Below are 17,069 nucleotides of genomic sequence, written 5' to 3'. Positions count from 1 at the left end.
TACATAAAATGTTATACATACATATAACATGAAATGTTATACATTATATATAATATATATAATGAAATATATATTATTATAATATACATATACAAATGTACATATATACATACATATGTATATATATGTATACAATGTATATATATAATTATAATATGTATTATATATGTGGTATTATAACAAAAATATATTACAAGAAACTTAGTATTGATAAGAAGCAAAATGAAATCCGTGTATGATCCAAAGCCTGAGAGTTGATGAATGTAACACTGCTTGGCAAATGTATAACAATATTATAATATGATATGCAACATTTATAATCTAATCTTATTTCGGTACTAATTGTCAGTTGTGCTGGGCATCCATTCATATCGTAAACGAAAATCTTGAATGTATATTCGTAGTACATTTAACTTGTAAAAAAACATTGCAATCACTTACCAATGTAATAACAGATAATAAAAATCGTTTGTATAATATCGGTAATCTGTGTTTGGTTGCAGTCGTTGCAACGTTCCCAGTACTATTGTAAGTTGTTGTATGTAAATATATTATAATAATATATAGCTGCATCTGTTTAGTAATTTGATTGTATGTGAGGTAAGGAGCCTGTCATATGAATGGTACGACTTAAAAAGTTACGATTCTAGGGAACATACTCTGTGCCCCCATTTCCTAGAATCGCTATTATAAATCGTACTTATGGAACTATTGTCATCTGTAAAATATAATATAAAAGATCCTGAGTTGTACTGTGTGGTACTATGGCTATGGAATTGTATAGCAGATATCTATGCTGGTTTACTTTTATATAAAGCTGAAACTGAATATCCTGTTAAAGATAACAGAAATTAATTGCACGTAGTAGGAAAAGGTAGAAAATGATGATTATCGGAATCATCGAAAATAAAAATTATATGTACATGGAAATTATAAAAAATGCATATTAATGTAGAAGTTTTGAAAAAAAAAAAAATCTTGAAAAAAATATACTATTAAAAAAAAGCCTTTTCCTTCCTATAAAAGATATACAACATTATTTATCAAGTTATTGCTATATGTATAAATCTGGCGCGTTTCTTGATACGTAAATACTGTTTTAAACATTTAAGATATATTTTCAAAAATTGTTTTTAAATTTTAAAAGATTCCCCGATAAAAATAAAAATAAATTAAAAACTCACTATACAAACTCAAAAATATAACTCTCTTACATATATATTCTATAAATATTGTGAGAGTATTATAATCTATGAATCTCTACAGAAATAAAGAATGAAGTAAGCATCCTTATTTCCATAAATATACATGCTGTTGAGGTAGAAGTACTTAAAAAACAAGTCTTCCACACTTAGAAACGAGAAACCAGCAGAGACATTGCCTTCTTATTATATATTGTTAAATTCAATCTGCTGCATTATTGCGATCACGGTTTGTTGATAACTGTTAATAATAAATATTATTACTCTGTTGAGCTGTCAATTGGCTGTATATTGCAATGTATGCATGTGAAAAATATATCATGTACGAGCTATGTCATTGCACATTGCGTTGCAATAATAAAGTAAATATAATCCTCTGTAAGAATATAATATTGTAGTAAATATCTGTAGTCTGTATAACACTGTATAGCATTAAATAAAACAACAAGTATCCGGCTGCAGAATTATCAGTACGAGGTGGGATGGCTGCTCCACCATCGGCATTTTTAGTCGTTCTCTCCCTCATCAGCTTTCATCTTTACGATGAATAGGCACGGGACTTTTATATGTAAACTAGTCTCCCAAACCTATATACACTGTCGACCTTCGTATGAATGATCATTCGAATGATCTATGTAGGCGTCTTATTACGGACGAAAACAATCAAGTACGCGACCGTCAATCGGATTTGACATCTTGTCTTTCACTTGTGTGCGACAAGAATTGCATATGCGCATTTCAAAAGATTAAAAATTATAAGTTATACACCTGCACATTTGAGCGTGCAGGATATCCTGATTATTAAATACGGAATCAGCCTTGTGTCGTAACGTTATTTCTACCTATTTGTCGGTCAACTACGAAGATACGTTTCCTATTGAATCACAAGTTCACTAAACAATAAAAGAGATAAACGATTCGTTACTATATCACAAAATGATACTGGGCGCGTTAAAAAATAAATAAATCCTGTACACATATTAGTGATACGTAGCATCGAATTGCAACATCCCACTAGCAAAATGCTTTGAATCACCAATCTGCGCTACCTCTACCGGATAAGCATTATCGCCAGCTTGTGTCTGATACGATCTGAGCTTTGGTTCTGTAGTGCTTCCACCACCGCTAGCCCCACCTTCCTCGGTAGTACCCCGGGTAGGTGGGGTAGCAGCCGTTAAAAGCACCTTATTATCCACCTGAGTCTGAGCTTGTGTCTGAGCTTGTGTTTGAGCCTGAACTTGTGTTTGTGTTTGGGTTTGAGCTTGAGCTCCTCCCTGAACCTGCGTTTGTCCCTGTCCCTGGACCTGAACCTTAACTTGATGTTGGTAGATCTCTTCCTGACGTTGCCTGTCTGCCACACTGAGTTCGTGGAAACTGACCAGGTGACGCTTCAGGTACAGCTTGGTCTTGAATGGCTTGTTACATAGAGGGCAAGTGACACTCTGAGGGTTGTGGATGAGGCGCATGTGCTGCCGCAGGTTGGACAAGTTACTGTACATGCGGTTGCACACAGGACAGGGGCGTGGGTCCAGCGAGTGCAGTTTACGCAGGTCAGCTGCAACACACACACAACTTGCTCTAACCGGTAGCAGCCCACAGCATTGCACGTTACCACAGCATAGCACCACGCCTTGTCACACCACGTATAATATCAGAATGATACCACCCACCACAGGACAGCAACAACCAGCAAACAACCCTATTTAGCGCTACCCAATTTTGCTGCCTGCATGGTACAGTACAAAAAGGATCCCCCCGCAAGAGTATCACTTGCAAGGATGTGATGAGTCAAATATGTTTAGCAGACAAAACAATGGTAATGCAGTAAGAAAAAACACATAGTTTGAAAACAATGGTAAGCATGAATCGATGAATAATGAGAACCAGTAAATTAGTGAGTCTTGTTTTGTATGTTTACTGCACATTTTTCATGTTTTTTTTTATTACATATGGACATAATATTTTTACACAAAAAATTAGATATATTGTTTGTTACAAACATACAGACATATATTGTAATTCATTTTGCTACGTGGTAGTATAATTTTTATAATTAGTCGTAAATTACATAAGAGATCATTTGATGAATTTAGATTTTGATTAATTATGATATTTGGTTTCATATTATAATCCGAAAATAAGATAGCCAATCTAAAATTGTTTTATATAAATTGAAAACAAATACATCAGTGAGTATAATGTTACCATAATCACAGACACAATTATAAATAGGTATAATCCCGAGTATTGCACTTTTACTTGATTATTCATCAATGGACTTCAATATTAACTAACAATTATAATGTGCATAAAAATATACGACACTAATCATCTAATTAGATCACATTGATTTTATTAAAAGCAATATGTACAAGCCAATTTAAAAACTTGTCACATGTAAATATGGCATTGATATTATTAGTAAACGAAAAAGCGAATGATTACAAAATACTCTTCCTTAATAATATCGTCTGAGCGCGTTAACTTTTTAATAAGCAATTATTTTTTCTATATTAAACAATTTACCAGGGAAATCTAGTGTATGTATATGTATATGTATACGCATTAATATATACGTGAAGCAGGAAAACAAAAGATTATAAAGCATAATGGGATGGGGTTGTTTTTGATTATGTACACGCAGGACTTAATTGTTAATGATTCAAGTTTCCGGGCTATTTCGGTAACGTTCATACAACACAGCTGCTTACTGCAAACTGCACTCTGTGGACTCAGGCCTGTTACAGCCTCCGAGTGTCAAATGTCTCCTACCACCTACCAAGACCTACCGAGCTACACACGAGCTTACCATTTCAAACCATCAAGATTCCTTTCTGCTTCCTTGTTTCTACTCACATTTGACATTTGTGATGTAAGGCTAGGTTGTTGCTGTTTGTAATGGTGCTCGCACTACCAAGAAATAAGATAAAGTTTGACTCACCTTGCTGTTCTTGATTTAATTCTGTACTCCCATGTGATGGACCTGGCATTCCTCCTTCTACGTTTTGGTTTCCTAAAATAGACATGATAATATGAATTTTAGCTATTTGATATCTTCAATAAATAGAAATACATAAAAAAAAGGTTGAACTCTATTTGGAACTTAACTTTGGAAAACTTAATTATCGAAACAATTTTACAAAACAAAATGTTTGCATTTAATTTTAAATATCTTGTATATTACCTTGATAAGATGGTGGATAAGATGGTAACACTTCCATACCACTATCCAAGCTGAGAAATCCACTGGGCAATGCATTAGCTTCCGGTTTAGGTGAGCAATCGTCATCACTGCCATATTCAGGTAATTCTATTTTTGGCTGAAAGTACAAAATACAGGTTTGATAAGTAGGTACTGCGAAAATCTGTGTATATACATAAGACACATCAAAAACACATGCAATTGTACAGTATAAAATAAAATACCTCAACAATATCGAGATCTTTGTAACAATCGAGCTGAACTTGAGGCTCGATAAGTGGGCGCGAACGTGGTGCAATGGTAGCACAAGGCGGCACAGTGGGTGCTGGACTAGAAACTGGAGGTGAATCACTTCTTTTACACAGCCTTTTCAGTGGTGGAGGGCTCGAAGGTGGTGGAGTTTTACTGCGTTCATCGTCAAAGCTCGGAGAGATCAGATCACGACCGTTTGATGCATGGATGTTATTTGTCTTCAAATGCTATAAATTGTTTAAAAAAATTATATATTATGATACATATTACATCACATAAATAATTACAGTATATGTATACCAAACTTATATGCAAACTTTTAAACACACCTTTTCGTTGTTGTGCTGATTACTTTGGGAGTCGGTGAGGCCACGAATTTGAAGAGATTCAGCAGTACGTAGAAATGTAGGTAATTCTGCTTGCGAGATATTTACCTCGCCAGCGTACATAAATTCCAATAATGACTGTAGATGTTCAAACTCAACATCCCGCATAAAGATTATTGGATGCTTGCAAGGATTTGTCTGTAAAATAGAGCCCATGGAATTATTAATCATATACTATACGCAAGTTTTTTACGTACATATGTTATAAAGTATTTGTTAAGAAAAGCGGAAATAATTAACAAAATAAAAAACAAGTTATAAAGAAAAGTTATTATAATTTCGTTTTCTTGAAAATATCACGTATGTATTATTATGTAACGTTCATCTCAATCAGATTAGCTGTATTCCGCAACGTTTTTCATAAATAATTACAAAATCATGGGAAATCGCAAAAAAACGTTATCTGCATTGTATCGCATTAATAATTCAGGTCTGCATATTTAATTTTCCATATTTAATTTTCAGATATAATTACAGGAGGGAGTGCATATCTTTAAAATCCTTTATCATTTCCCTTTATCATTTATAATTTCAGTCAATATCGTAATGTTATCTCATTTAGGTAATTACAATCATATTTATTTTCTGGAAAAAAAATATATATACATATATAAGAGATAAGAGTGCAGATTACGGTTGCATAATTTCGCCATCAATAGCGCGAATATCGTTCATTGAACAAACGCGGCGGTGCCGTCTGCCATTTATCGACTCCCCTGCCTCGCCGGCGCGTTAATTGCCGGGCTGCAATTATAAATTTTGTTCGGCGCGGTCGCGAAAGGCCGGGGCAATCGAGGGTGGGAAGGGGGGCAGGGAAGTGGTGAGGGGGGAGGGGCGTGGAGGAGAAGGCAAAGCAGATGCACGTCGTGACGTAATCGCGCGCCTCGAGACGAGCCCGAGGTTCGACGAAAAAGATAAGGCGCGTAAGAGGTCGTCGCGTAAATAGGTATTGTGTAATTTTGGAATTATTCATCGTGAGATGAGACGAAGGAAATGTATGTTACGTGCGCATACCCACGCACCCATAGCGAACATACGGAATACAGACGCGCGCGAGCTCGCGCGCGCGCTCGAAGAGAGGCAGAGAGGAACGGTTGGTGGAGAGAGGCGAAGAGACGCGGGCAAGAGAGAGGGGTGACGCGCGGGGCAAGAGGAGAGGCGGGGAGTGGCTGGGGGAGGCGGAGGCAGAGGGCGGACGGCTGCCGCCGGAGGACGAAAGGGGGAGGAAGGATAACGGGAGCAGGGGGAGGGGTAGGCGGGGACGGAGGGGCGGGATACATCTAAGGTGGGGAGCGGGAAGAAAATGGTTTTCTAACCTTGAACAACTCCTTGAAGTAAGGGCTGCACGCGGAAAGGACGACCTTGTGCGCCTGGAGTCGCCTGCCGTCGCACGCGAAGGTAACGTCGACGAAGTCCTCGTCATCTCGCAGCGCCTCGAACTGGCTCGTGATGTTCGCCTGAAAGTTATTCCACCGCAAGCAAAACTGCTGCTGGCTATCCGTCATTCTCTTCACACACTCGACTCCCCTTCAACAACACCTATGATCACACATGTGGGGGCTAACTTAAAGTACCATACGCCCGTGGGAAAAACTTAACTCTCTCATTACTGTAAAAATGTAAAATGTAAAAAGTGAATCGATGACTGAAGAGGAAACGTACGATATAAATAATGACAATCGATATCCAGGTTGCCAGCCATCGGACAGAAAAATTCTCTAGGCGGTGGAACGGCAGTCGCGCCTCGCGAGACGCGCGAGTAAACGGCGCGATTTGGTACTCGCAAACTGTTAAGGCCGATCTCACTTGTATGCGATTAATTTGATCCGCCGATTAAATTTAATAATAGCTAACTGCAAAACTTAAAATTGATCGTATTTTGTATTCCTTACCCATTTTCTGTAAATTACAATTTATTTATGTAAAATTCAACACTAAATACAATAATTAATTTTTTAATTAAAATTATTAAAAAATTAAGTTAAAAATGATCAATTTTAAATTTTATAGCAACTTATGAATTTATTCAGCTGATTAGGTTAATTGGAGTTTATGTAAGATCAGTCTTTTTATTCGTAACAATCGAATCTTGCATCAGTAGGCATTTCACCAAAAAAAATCTGCATGCGTGTATTTTGACGTGAAATTTGTATTCTATATTAAAAATTGGCACGTTAGCTAATTGGAGCCTGTTTTTCACGTTTTTGATTGTTATAAATTTATTAATTTAATAATTATTTAATTGTTCAGTTAATATAAATATAACAATTGCATAAATGGTTAATTAGTATCATTATTTTAGTAAATAATTGTGTAATTGTTTAATTAATATAAATATTTATTAAATTTATTAAAAAATCGCTGTGAAAAAAAAGAAGGCGCGCACTGTTATATTCTAATTTTATCAAATTTGACAAATTTTAATAAACTAATATTTCCTGTTAATTCAAACAATACTTAAACTTTATTGCATTATTTATATCGCGAAGAACGTAAAAATTTGATGATTATAAATAGAAAATCGAATATGAGACATGATTCATCTAAAACATTTTACATCTGCAATAATTCTAGAATTTTCTAATTTGTAAGTGATTAATTTACTCACGCGATAAAATATATTTTAAAGAATTTATTATACTATAAGGACGATTGTTTCCGAATGTGCCGCGTGTTTGTTCAATCATATTAGGAATATCGAGATCTATTTGTTACTAAGATTATGTTACCTTTGTTCCACATTCCTTGAAGTAAGGAATAAATTTATTGTATTTATATATAAAAGTGAAATTTGGCAGAAAACATTGCATTTTTTTTTTTTTTGTTACGCGTCGAAAGTTGAATTTACAAGAAAAATTGTCCTTACATCAATACCCATTTCAAATTCACGGGCGGCATGCTACGTCATACTCGGAACAAATTGTTCCTAAACATTGTAGCCAGACGTTCTACCCGTACGACGCATGCGCCGTCGACGGCGCGCGCTCTCGCGCCGGCTGTCGAAACTGATGGTGGAGACGAAACGGGTATCGAATTTTCGGAAATAATAAGCTACATGCAATACAATGCTGCTTCGATCCCACTGCGAGTACACACGTGCATGCGTGTTGCGTAATTACAAATGCTTGCTTATGGGTATGCGTGCGACGGGGAAATATGGCCGCCACGTTGCGGAAACAACAGCTTGTTATCGAATATGATTGATGCAACACGAGCAACATATCGGGAAGAATAATTAAAGACAATAATCAGAAACCAAAACCGTTTCGATCGTTAAAAGAAAGAATGGCGTTTTGTCTCTTTTATTAACAAGGATCTATGCAACATACATATATCTTAAAACAAAATTGATTTAAAATGATTAGCTTTTGAAATATTTCATGAAAATATCATGTGGAAAGTTAAATAAAGAGAGATTTCCAAAAACAACATTATTGTATACAAATATTTAATCAAATAATAAAAGTTAAAAATTATCTAAATCGTAATTAATCTATTATTACGCGTAATTTATTTCTTTGTTTAATATGACTAATTATGTTTATTTATTCAATTATGAATAGTAAATAAAATGTAACATTCTAGAAAATATTATTCTTTAATATAATACAAGATTGTGAAATTTAAAACAAAATATGAAATCAAATTGTTATACAATCAATTTTAAATAAGTAAATATTTTTTAACTCAATTAAGTTAAAGTTAATGATTTGTTACAAAATTAACTTTGGTTTGTTAAAAATTACCTGGACAAAAAACTAACTTAAAAGTTGCGTTGGATTAAATTAAGATTAAATTTAATTAATTAAAAGATAATTTCGAAAAGCATTATTTATATTAAATTAGATTTATATTAAATAATGTCGTATTTTTAACAAAATAAATTTTAAAGCACAAAATAATTATGAGTTACACCAAATAATTGTAATATTGTATTTATAAATTAAATTTATATCACATAAAAAAAAATATTTTTTACATGGAAATGTATTTTTTTTATATAGGTAAAATTTATATAATTTAGGAAAGAAGTTAATAATTAACTTGAAGTTTATGTATTTTAAAATTAATTAATTAAAATTAAAAATTAAATAAGTTTAGTTAAAAGTTATTATTATTTTAACTTTATTGTTTAACTTTTAATTTTTTCAGACCTATAATGTATAGTTTATATTTTAACAATTATAAAGAATTTAACCATTATTTCAAAGTTGCTTTAATTATACAGAAATTCTGGAAAAAAATTCTAATGAAATTTTTGCTTAAAATATGAAGTCTACTTGAGTATGCTGATTATTCGATGTGAAGTTAGCCGAAAGAGAACGGCGAAATTGCAATTACCGTGAAAGTTAATACTTTGCGTGAAGTTTTCACGCTTCATTTATGTTTTTACGTCTGAAGTTAAGCACTTTTGGACGCATTATATTTAGAAATTCGCGCACTGACTACGACTGAAAAATGTAAAATTATTTGTTAGTTAATTTAATGCATCTATTCTTTTAATTTTACTATTTTTTGCACTTTCATACTTTTGTTGCATCAAACAATAAAGTCACAGAGACACTACATACTTTGTGTTAGGATCATAGGTTTATATATTGTAAATAAAGTGTACATTTGTATACGACAATTGACATTGAAAAATAGAGATAAGTGTGGCTGAGGAGATGGTTTTTCTACATAATATGTTAAACAGAGAGGATAAATCTATTTTTCAACTGAATCTCTTGCACAAATCATGTTTTCTATTCTTTTTTGTGTTGTTGAAAAAAAAAAGAGAAAAGATGAACTATGTAAGAAGTGCAACTTAAAAGAACAGACCTAATGTAGGGGAAATAAGAATAAGAGTGAGAGTGAAAATGTGAATAGAGAGAGAGAGAGAGAGAGAGAAAATACATCCCTTCTAAAGGATAAGAAAGGCAATCATTTCTCTTTTTTCCTCTTTCGCATAAACTGTACAATTGAAAAGGAAAACATCTCTTTATTTACTATCATTTTTTTTATTTTTTAGTCTTCAACACACAATTTATCTGTATAGGGTGTTCCAAAATTTGCGAATCAAAATATTATACCACGAAAGTTCTCGAAAAATTAATTAAAATAATTATTTATAAATTTTTATATCAAGTCGAAGTTTTTGAAATATGACGGCTTAGAGCTAGTCGATCAGAAATTACATTTAAATGATTTATTATACTTGTCAAGCGATCATGAACTACCGCACGTGCAATTTACGAACATACTATTATATAAATGTAGTTTGTAATTGGTCAGTTTTTTTTTAAACCTTTACGTCTCAAAAACTGTTTGAAATAAACATTCACAAATAACTATTTTACTTAATTCTTCGAATACTTTGTTACTGTTAGTGTTATCTGTATAAAATTATGTAGCTAATTATCTGGATGAAGAAATGACTTTATCTTATCTTTAACAAGATTATTAAAATGTACATTACATATATTTAGCTTTATCTTAGATAAAAAAAATGTTATATTTTTAAATTACCTATGTTATAAACAATGAATATGAAGTATAGTCTCAATTCCCAAGCTACCATTTATTCTAACAAAAGAATTTTTTTAATGAACAGATTCCACAGCTCTCAAAAAATAGGAGAGCAATGTAAAAATTTCTCTAAAATTATAAATCGTTTGAAAACTACTTTTACAAGGAATTTTGTCAGTTATTATATTATGTTTTTAATTTTTGGATTATGATTTTTATTTGTATCTTAATTCAACTCTAAAAAACATTTTTTTGTCAGATTGAATTATTAGAAGAACTCTTGTTTTTAAGAGATTTAAAAATATAAATATATATATTAGTTTCATATTGTAAATTATTTTACTTACAGCGATATTATCTTAAAATTATCTTATAAATAATTGATATATAATTTTATCTTTTATCTAGATAAATTTAAAATTAAATTTTTATCTTATCTAAGATATATTTATATGCAAATTATCTCGTTTAATTTTAAGTTATCTAAGCGTCACATCGTTTAGTGTTTTGATTCGTGCATTTCGGAACACCGTATATAAATGTACGATCACGATGCATAGGATACCAAGGTACGCTGCGTTCGGATCGTAAAACATCTGACTTCAGGACGAAAAACGAAAAACGGCGCCGAATACATCTCTCGGTTATGTTGCATGCGCATCTCACGAGGCGCTCTCGCGAATCTCGTAGGCCGCACGATTTGGCATCCTATATTTAACGTGGTGCTTCCGTCTTCGGACTGCCGTGACGCGGCCGCGGCTTGGCGCCTCTCGGTTCGTCGTTCGTCGTTCGTCCGTTCGTTCGCGCGCGTCCCACAACTCGCTCGTCTCGTGACTCGCTTCACGTCGCTCGCGGTTCTGCTCGCGAACGCGTCTTGCGCGGGTGCGCGGTGCCGTGTCCCGGTGCTCTTCGCGGAGACATGTCAGTGACGTGAACGTACACGCGTGTAGCGTCGATCCGCGTTTTATCCCTGCATTTATTCTTAAGCAAGAATGTGCGCCAGACATCGACGCACGGTAAGCGATCGAATTCGACGACGTCCCGTCCTCGCGACGTGACGCCGTCCTTTAACCTAATTCCGTCCGAGCTCGCCCGTGGCCTGAGGTTACTGCGGGAATATTCAATCGATACATTAAAGGAGCACGGTCGCCGCCGTGCTCGTTCACACGAAAACGTTCCCCCGCCTCGTCATCCGCGCGCATCCGCATCCGTAGCACGAGCAGTTCGATGCACGCGTCGCCGATTCGCGACGTCAACAGCTGATCTAATCCGTTGACCGTCGCCCGAATCGCTCGCGGGCTTTATCGTGCCGCCCGTTCGTAATGGACGCAGGAGGAGGGACGAACAGGTGTACCCGGGACAGCTAAAGTATCTGTTGTAATCAACGTGCACCTTGTACTTTGCACCGGGTATCTCCTCGAGATATTGCATTCTTATAACCTAAAAAAGGGGGAGAGAGATAAACTCTGTGATAAGCTCGTCGCAGGCTCCGTTTCGCGCGGCCTCCCTCTCCCCCCCCTCCCCCTCTCCTTCTCTACGTCGTACACTTTGCTTCATTTTTTTCTCCAAGATTTCTGTATTGTGGACATCGTCCCATGACAATGAATTATTTCTGTTTGGCATGATTTATGTAACTATGATTCTGTTATTGCACAAAATTTCTCTCTCTCTCTCTCTCTCTCTTTTATTTTGGACAATTGTTGCAATAGCTATCTTTTATAGAAATTACATATCTAGACAAAATACAGATCTCTGCCAAGTAGGACATAAAATGACGTGACACGATAGTGAACAGTGAAACAGTGAACAATGCAATTAGCAGACAAAGGATGACACACGTAACCATATTGCGTATTCGGCTGATCTTATGACAATTTCTTTAATGTAATGAACTAGTTTGAAATCAACAGACATAGTTTTGCTATGAAATTTCTGTTACACTAATCGCACACTCTTTTGCTATTTCAGTCCCTGCACGACCTCTTCCACTGGTGATCGTGGTGGTTTCCCATAGTGGAAACCAAAAACTTCATCCTACGCTACGGTGAGCACTTTTCTTTAAATTTAAATCAAATTTCGTAAAAGATAAACTACGATATATCTTTATATGCGTGTGATTTCTTTGGAGTTTAAATTTATTTTTTTAATCTAAATCTACGTTGTAAAGATCCTTCTGATGCAGGATTTGTATACTAAATTGCTTATGTTTGTTTCCACTAATGTAGATAACTTTAATCTCTATTTAACGTGTTCTTAATTCTCTTTTAATTTGAAGAATTAGAAAAAGATTTATCTTAAAGATTAAAGATCAAGACGAACCAAGATTAATGTTAATCTACGTTAGTGGGGATGGACGTTAGAACATTAAGATGACATAAGAGACATAATTAATCCACCTCAAGATTTCTGATTCTCAGATGATGCAAGTTTTCTTCTTTTCAATCTGGCTTTCCCACAGATGATACATTTAATCTAATCTTAATCTGAATGACTAATGCTAAGCACGTATGAATCATATGGCAAGGGATGATAGGCTCGTACCTTTCTATCTCTGCGACGTCAAATATTATTCTAAAGCTTTGCGAATGTCGCGGCCATCCAGCGGAAGCACCATAGAGTACTGAAAAGACTACATAACTATTGTATCATATCAGCCGAGCATTACCTTAATCTTGGTAGGAGTCGGACGGACTTGCAACGTACAGTCCGTGTAGAAAGCGCCTTGTCACGATCGAATGAATGTCGGCTCTGTTAACGCGATGTCCACTCCTTCGAGGATCACTCCGCGATTGAGTTGGTTCGCTCTTCGTCTCGTGACTGAGATGTGAGAGCAGCTCACGGTTCCCGCAATTTGTTCTGGGTGATAGAAAACATTTTAATAGATAAAAGATCTCGCGTGTATTAAACTAAGTAAAAATGTACACTTGTTATACTCCATACGAAAATTACAGTTATTTCAATTCGCTGTATATCTTATGTATGATATATAAAATTGTAATAATTCTTTGCATAAGAAATTATGAACATAGACGTTACTTGGACAGGTTGTAAAGCAAACATCAGTTTGTTTTTTTATCTCAATTGCTACGTTTATAGCGCGTTACATCACGTTTCTTGATGTACTACATATACGCACGTACAAAAACCACCTTCCACGTGCAGTATAAATTAAACAAGATTCCCTCACAATAATAACGAGGCTTTAATTTTCACATAATCGTAGTTTTAATAACGAAAGTAAGTCTAGAAACGTACTTCCCGCATAATTTTCAATAAATAAGAATTCTGGGTTGAAACCAATATGCAAATTATATCAACGTGCGGTATGCATAATTAAGAGAATATGTCTAATCTGCAATTATGTTACGTAATCAGACGCAGAAGTTCCATAAAAAAATAAAACGACCAGTCTACAAAGTATAGACATGATCAATACATGATGAATAAAAAAAAAGCTAATAGGATAGATACAAACTGATATAAAATTATTTACTATCATATTTGATTAATATCTAGCAATTCAGACAGCATCAATGCTCAATTTATTTCACGACTGTTGCAACTGATATAGAAATTCGCGCAATCCAGACATCAACGCATAGCAAACATTTCTAAAGGATTAATCTCGCGTTTTTATTTAAAAAACAAAACAATCAGCGAGCGTAATATTCTCAGGTGAAAAAGAGAAATTTCATAGCGTTTTATTTCATTAATTTTATTCCATTAAGTCAGGAATATGCAATTGGCAGCTCGTGGACTAGATCCAGAGGCTTTCCAATTTAACTCGCGATGTTCAAGTTTGATCTATAAAAAAGTCAAAAATAGAATTATTAGCGCGTAGCGCCGAATTGTTTTAATACTACAGTATGTACGAAAAATATATATTGTTTTAATATATATTTATAAGTTCTACATTTATCTGTTACTACCTACAGTATAATTTTAATATTCATATTTGGCTCTGCAAATATCTGCGTTTTCTTGCATTAAGCTGTAATCAGACTAGAGCTTGGAATTAAATTGAAATTTGACTAGTCAAAGCACAGTTCACTAAACTTGATATTGATTTTATTTTGTTGATTTTTTTAAATTAAATTTCCATCTAATCACAATCTCTTACGGCTTTAAAAGTTACGCAAATGGAATAGAGAACATAGACTAAGGAACTTTTCAACATGTAAAATGTTTTTCCTTTATTCAATAATGAAATGTTCCTTAAAGAACGTTATTATGAAACATGTAAAATGTTCTTTATTTAACATATTCAATTGTTCTTTATTTTCTGTTACCTACTCGCGGAAAAGATAGTTTTGCTGTAAAGTGTCTAAAAATTTAACTAGATACACATCTGGAAATAGTACTGTTAGGCTATCAAAATAATTGCGTCGGACATTCAAATTGGTTGTTAAAAAGGAGCATCTATAAAGTCCAATTTTGGCTCTCTAAAAATTTTGTCTATACTTAAAAAAAAAATGCAAGTACTTAAAGGTACCATTTTTTTGGCTGCAAATAATTAACTAAGATAGATAAATGATTAGCAAATATTATAATATCGCATATGTTTGGTACTTAATCAATCTTTGGTACTTACCAAAACAGAGAATTTATATCTGAACTATTTGTGAAATTTAGAAAATTTTTTTATGACGCCTATTCATTTAGAACAATCATACTTTTTATAAAATTTGACTGTATAATTGGCAATGAGATTTTAAATTTTCTGGAAAATATTGTTAAAATGTTGCTGCTATAAATACTACATGTGATAATCAATATTTTAACAGATACAAAAAATAATAGCGATAAATTTTTGTTGTGAGATCTAAAAATCTACCTCAACAAAATTTTTTTTGAGTGAAAATTCATGAAACTATATTTTTAATTATACATTTTGAGTGATTCCAAGTCACGGAGATATTTAGTGCAGTGGTATTATCATATTTATATCAGAAATTAATATTTAGAATACTTCATGTATGGAAAAAAAGGCAGTCCTATCGGAAAATCTAAATCATTCTGAAATAATAGTTTTCTTAATTCCTTTTGCATTTGATGCCGAATCTATTATATATTAAAATTTAAACAATACGTGCTAATAAATCCCAAAATAACTGGAATCACTCAAATCAAATATAATCGACTTCAAGGTATAGATTTTTATCAGTTTGGACAGCATAGAGCCAAAATCGGCCCTTATAGACCCACCCTTTTTCTTGCAGCCTTGCTCATCATAGTTGGTCCTACTACAATAATTATTGTATCTAACTAAATGTTTAGATATTTTAGCAAAATTGTTCTTTCCAAGTATTCCATTCATTTTGCGCGTAGCTCCTTACTTGGCATATATAACTCTTTTTTCAATATCATCTCTCGTTTTTTTGTTTTTTTTATTCACTCGAGCGATCATTTTTAAACGAGATTGTACCGCATATCAGCGAGTATCCGTAGATAAGGGGCGAAACTCACATTATTATTGCATATCGGCGGGATTCTGCAGAATTGATCGAGTTACTCGAGCAAAGAATCGTGCGCGCGCTTTCGCGCTTTATCATATTCGTACTTGATGTTTAAATTAACGCGCAATCGAGAACTTTGCGCGCATCGGACCAGTGTTCCTCTTTATCGTCGAGAGTTAATCGTGGCTCTATTTGTCGAGTGTTACAAAGCGCCGTTTAATTTTTTGTTTTTTCCATCAACGTTGACATCGACGTCGCGTGATGCTGCTGCGAGGAATCGCGTTCGCGGAGGCGCGCCGCAATTCGGCGCGGCGTGTCTTCAAGAGTCGCGACAATAAGACACAGGGCAACGGATGCGAGAGGGACGTCGCGTCGGATTTATCCCACGATGGATCCCTGGCGCGACACGTGCGCACGGCGATGACAACTTATCAGTCCGCGGGAGAGCCGCTATCCCCGGTTTTTCTCATTCCGTTCGTAAGTTTGCGAGAAAGAGATAAATTTAGAAAGAAAAGCCAAAGGAGCACGTGCGATGAGAACGATCCGCGAACGAAAGATGATTACTAATCATCGAGCTGGCGTTATCATCCTATGGATTGCATCAAATCGCGGGATTGCATCACACTGCGAAATTTTCAACCTCGCGCGGAATGGTTTTGCTGACATTTAAAAATTCAACTGGATACAGAGCTGAAAATAATTTTGTCGAACCGTCAAAATAATTGTGAAGGATGATCAAGTAAATGAGCGATGTTGTAAGAAGATTTGATATTTGAACAATCAGTTTAAGCGTCCTACATTATTTTAATCTTCTAGTTATTTTATTTACTTTGAATTTTTAATATTATTTTCTGATTTGTAGTCAGCTAAATTTTTAAATAGAGGAGGAGGGATTATGACTACTGTGAACATTACGGTTATTCTTATTATCTTCGTTTTTAGGTGACGAATTTTAACAATTGCTCATGCAATTATTTGTTTAGTAGCCCGCCATTTTTTAGTTACGCCAATATGCCAATACACAACAGCCGACAATTGTTATAAAGCATTTTTATTTTTGAGC

The 17,069-nt window shown here is 34.4% G+C and overlaps 2 protein-coding genes across 7 annotated transcripts in view; one reads left to right on the top strand and one right to left on the bottom strand.

The window, feature by feature from the left end:
• LOC105201194 (protein abrupt) overlaps positions 1-14,343 on the bottom strand; it is a 32,696-nt gene extending 18,353 nt beyond the window's left edge. For 3 of the 6 annotated variants that reach the window (XM_039449189.1, XM_039449194.1, XM_039449196.1), the window contains exons 1-5: positions 6,359-6,698; positions 4,986-5,180; positions 4,629-4,883; positions 4,387-4,522; positions 4,144-4,215 (exon numbers count right to left, since the gene is read on the bottom strand). In XM_039449189.1, the coding sequence (XP_039305123.1) occupies positions 4,144-4,215; positions 4,387-4,522; positions 4,629-4,883; positions 4,986-5,180; positions 6,359-6,547 (847 nt within the window). In that variant the 5' untranslated portion in view covers positions 6,548-6,698. The other 3 variants (XM_039449183.1, XM_039449181.1, XM_011169124.3) reach the window with 3 other exon arrangements.
• A 1,643-nt stretch (positions 14,344-15,986) lies between these two features.
• Positions 15,987-17,069, top strand: part of LOC105201195 (trafficking kinesin-binding protein milt) — a 63,089-nt gene continuing 62,006 nt past the window's right edge. Inside the window, exon 1 of the mRNA XM_026132913.2 lies at positions 15,987-16,483. Coding sequence (XP_025988698.1) covers positions 16,268-16,483 — 216 coding nt within the window. The 5' untranslated portion in view covers positions 15,987-16,267. The remainder of the gene's footprint in view (positions 16,484-17,069) is intronic.

This window comes from Solenopsis invicta, chromosome 1 (assembly GCF_016802725.1).
Source record: "Solenopsis invicta isolate M01_SB chromosome 1, UNIL_Sinv_3.0, whole genome shotgun sequence".
Classification (NCBI taxonomy): domain Eukaryota; kingdom Metazoa; phylum Arthropoda; class Insecta; order Hymenoptera; family Formicidae; genus Solenopsis; species Solenopsis invicta.
This window is presented reverse-complemented; position numbering and strand designations above follow the sequence as displayed.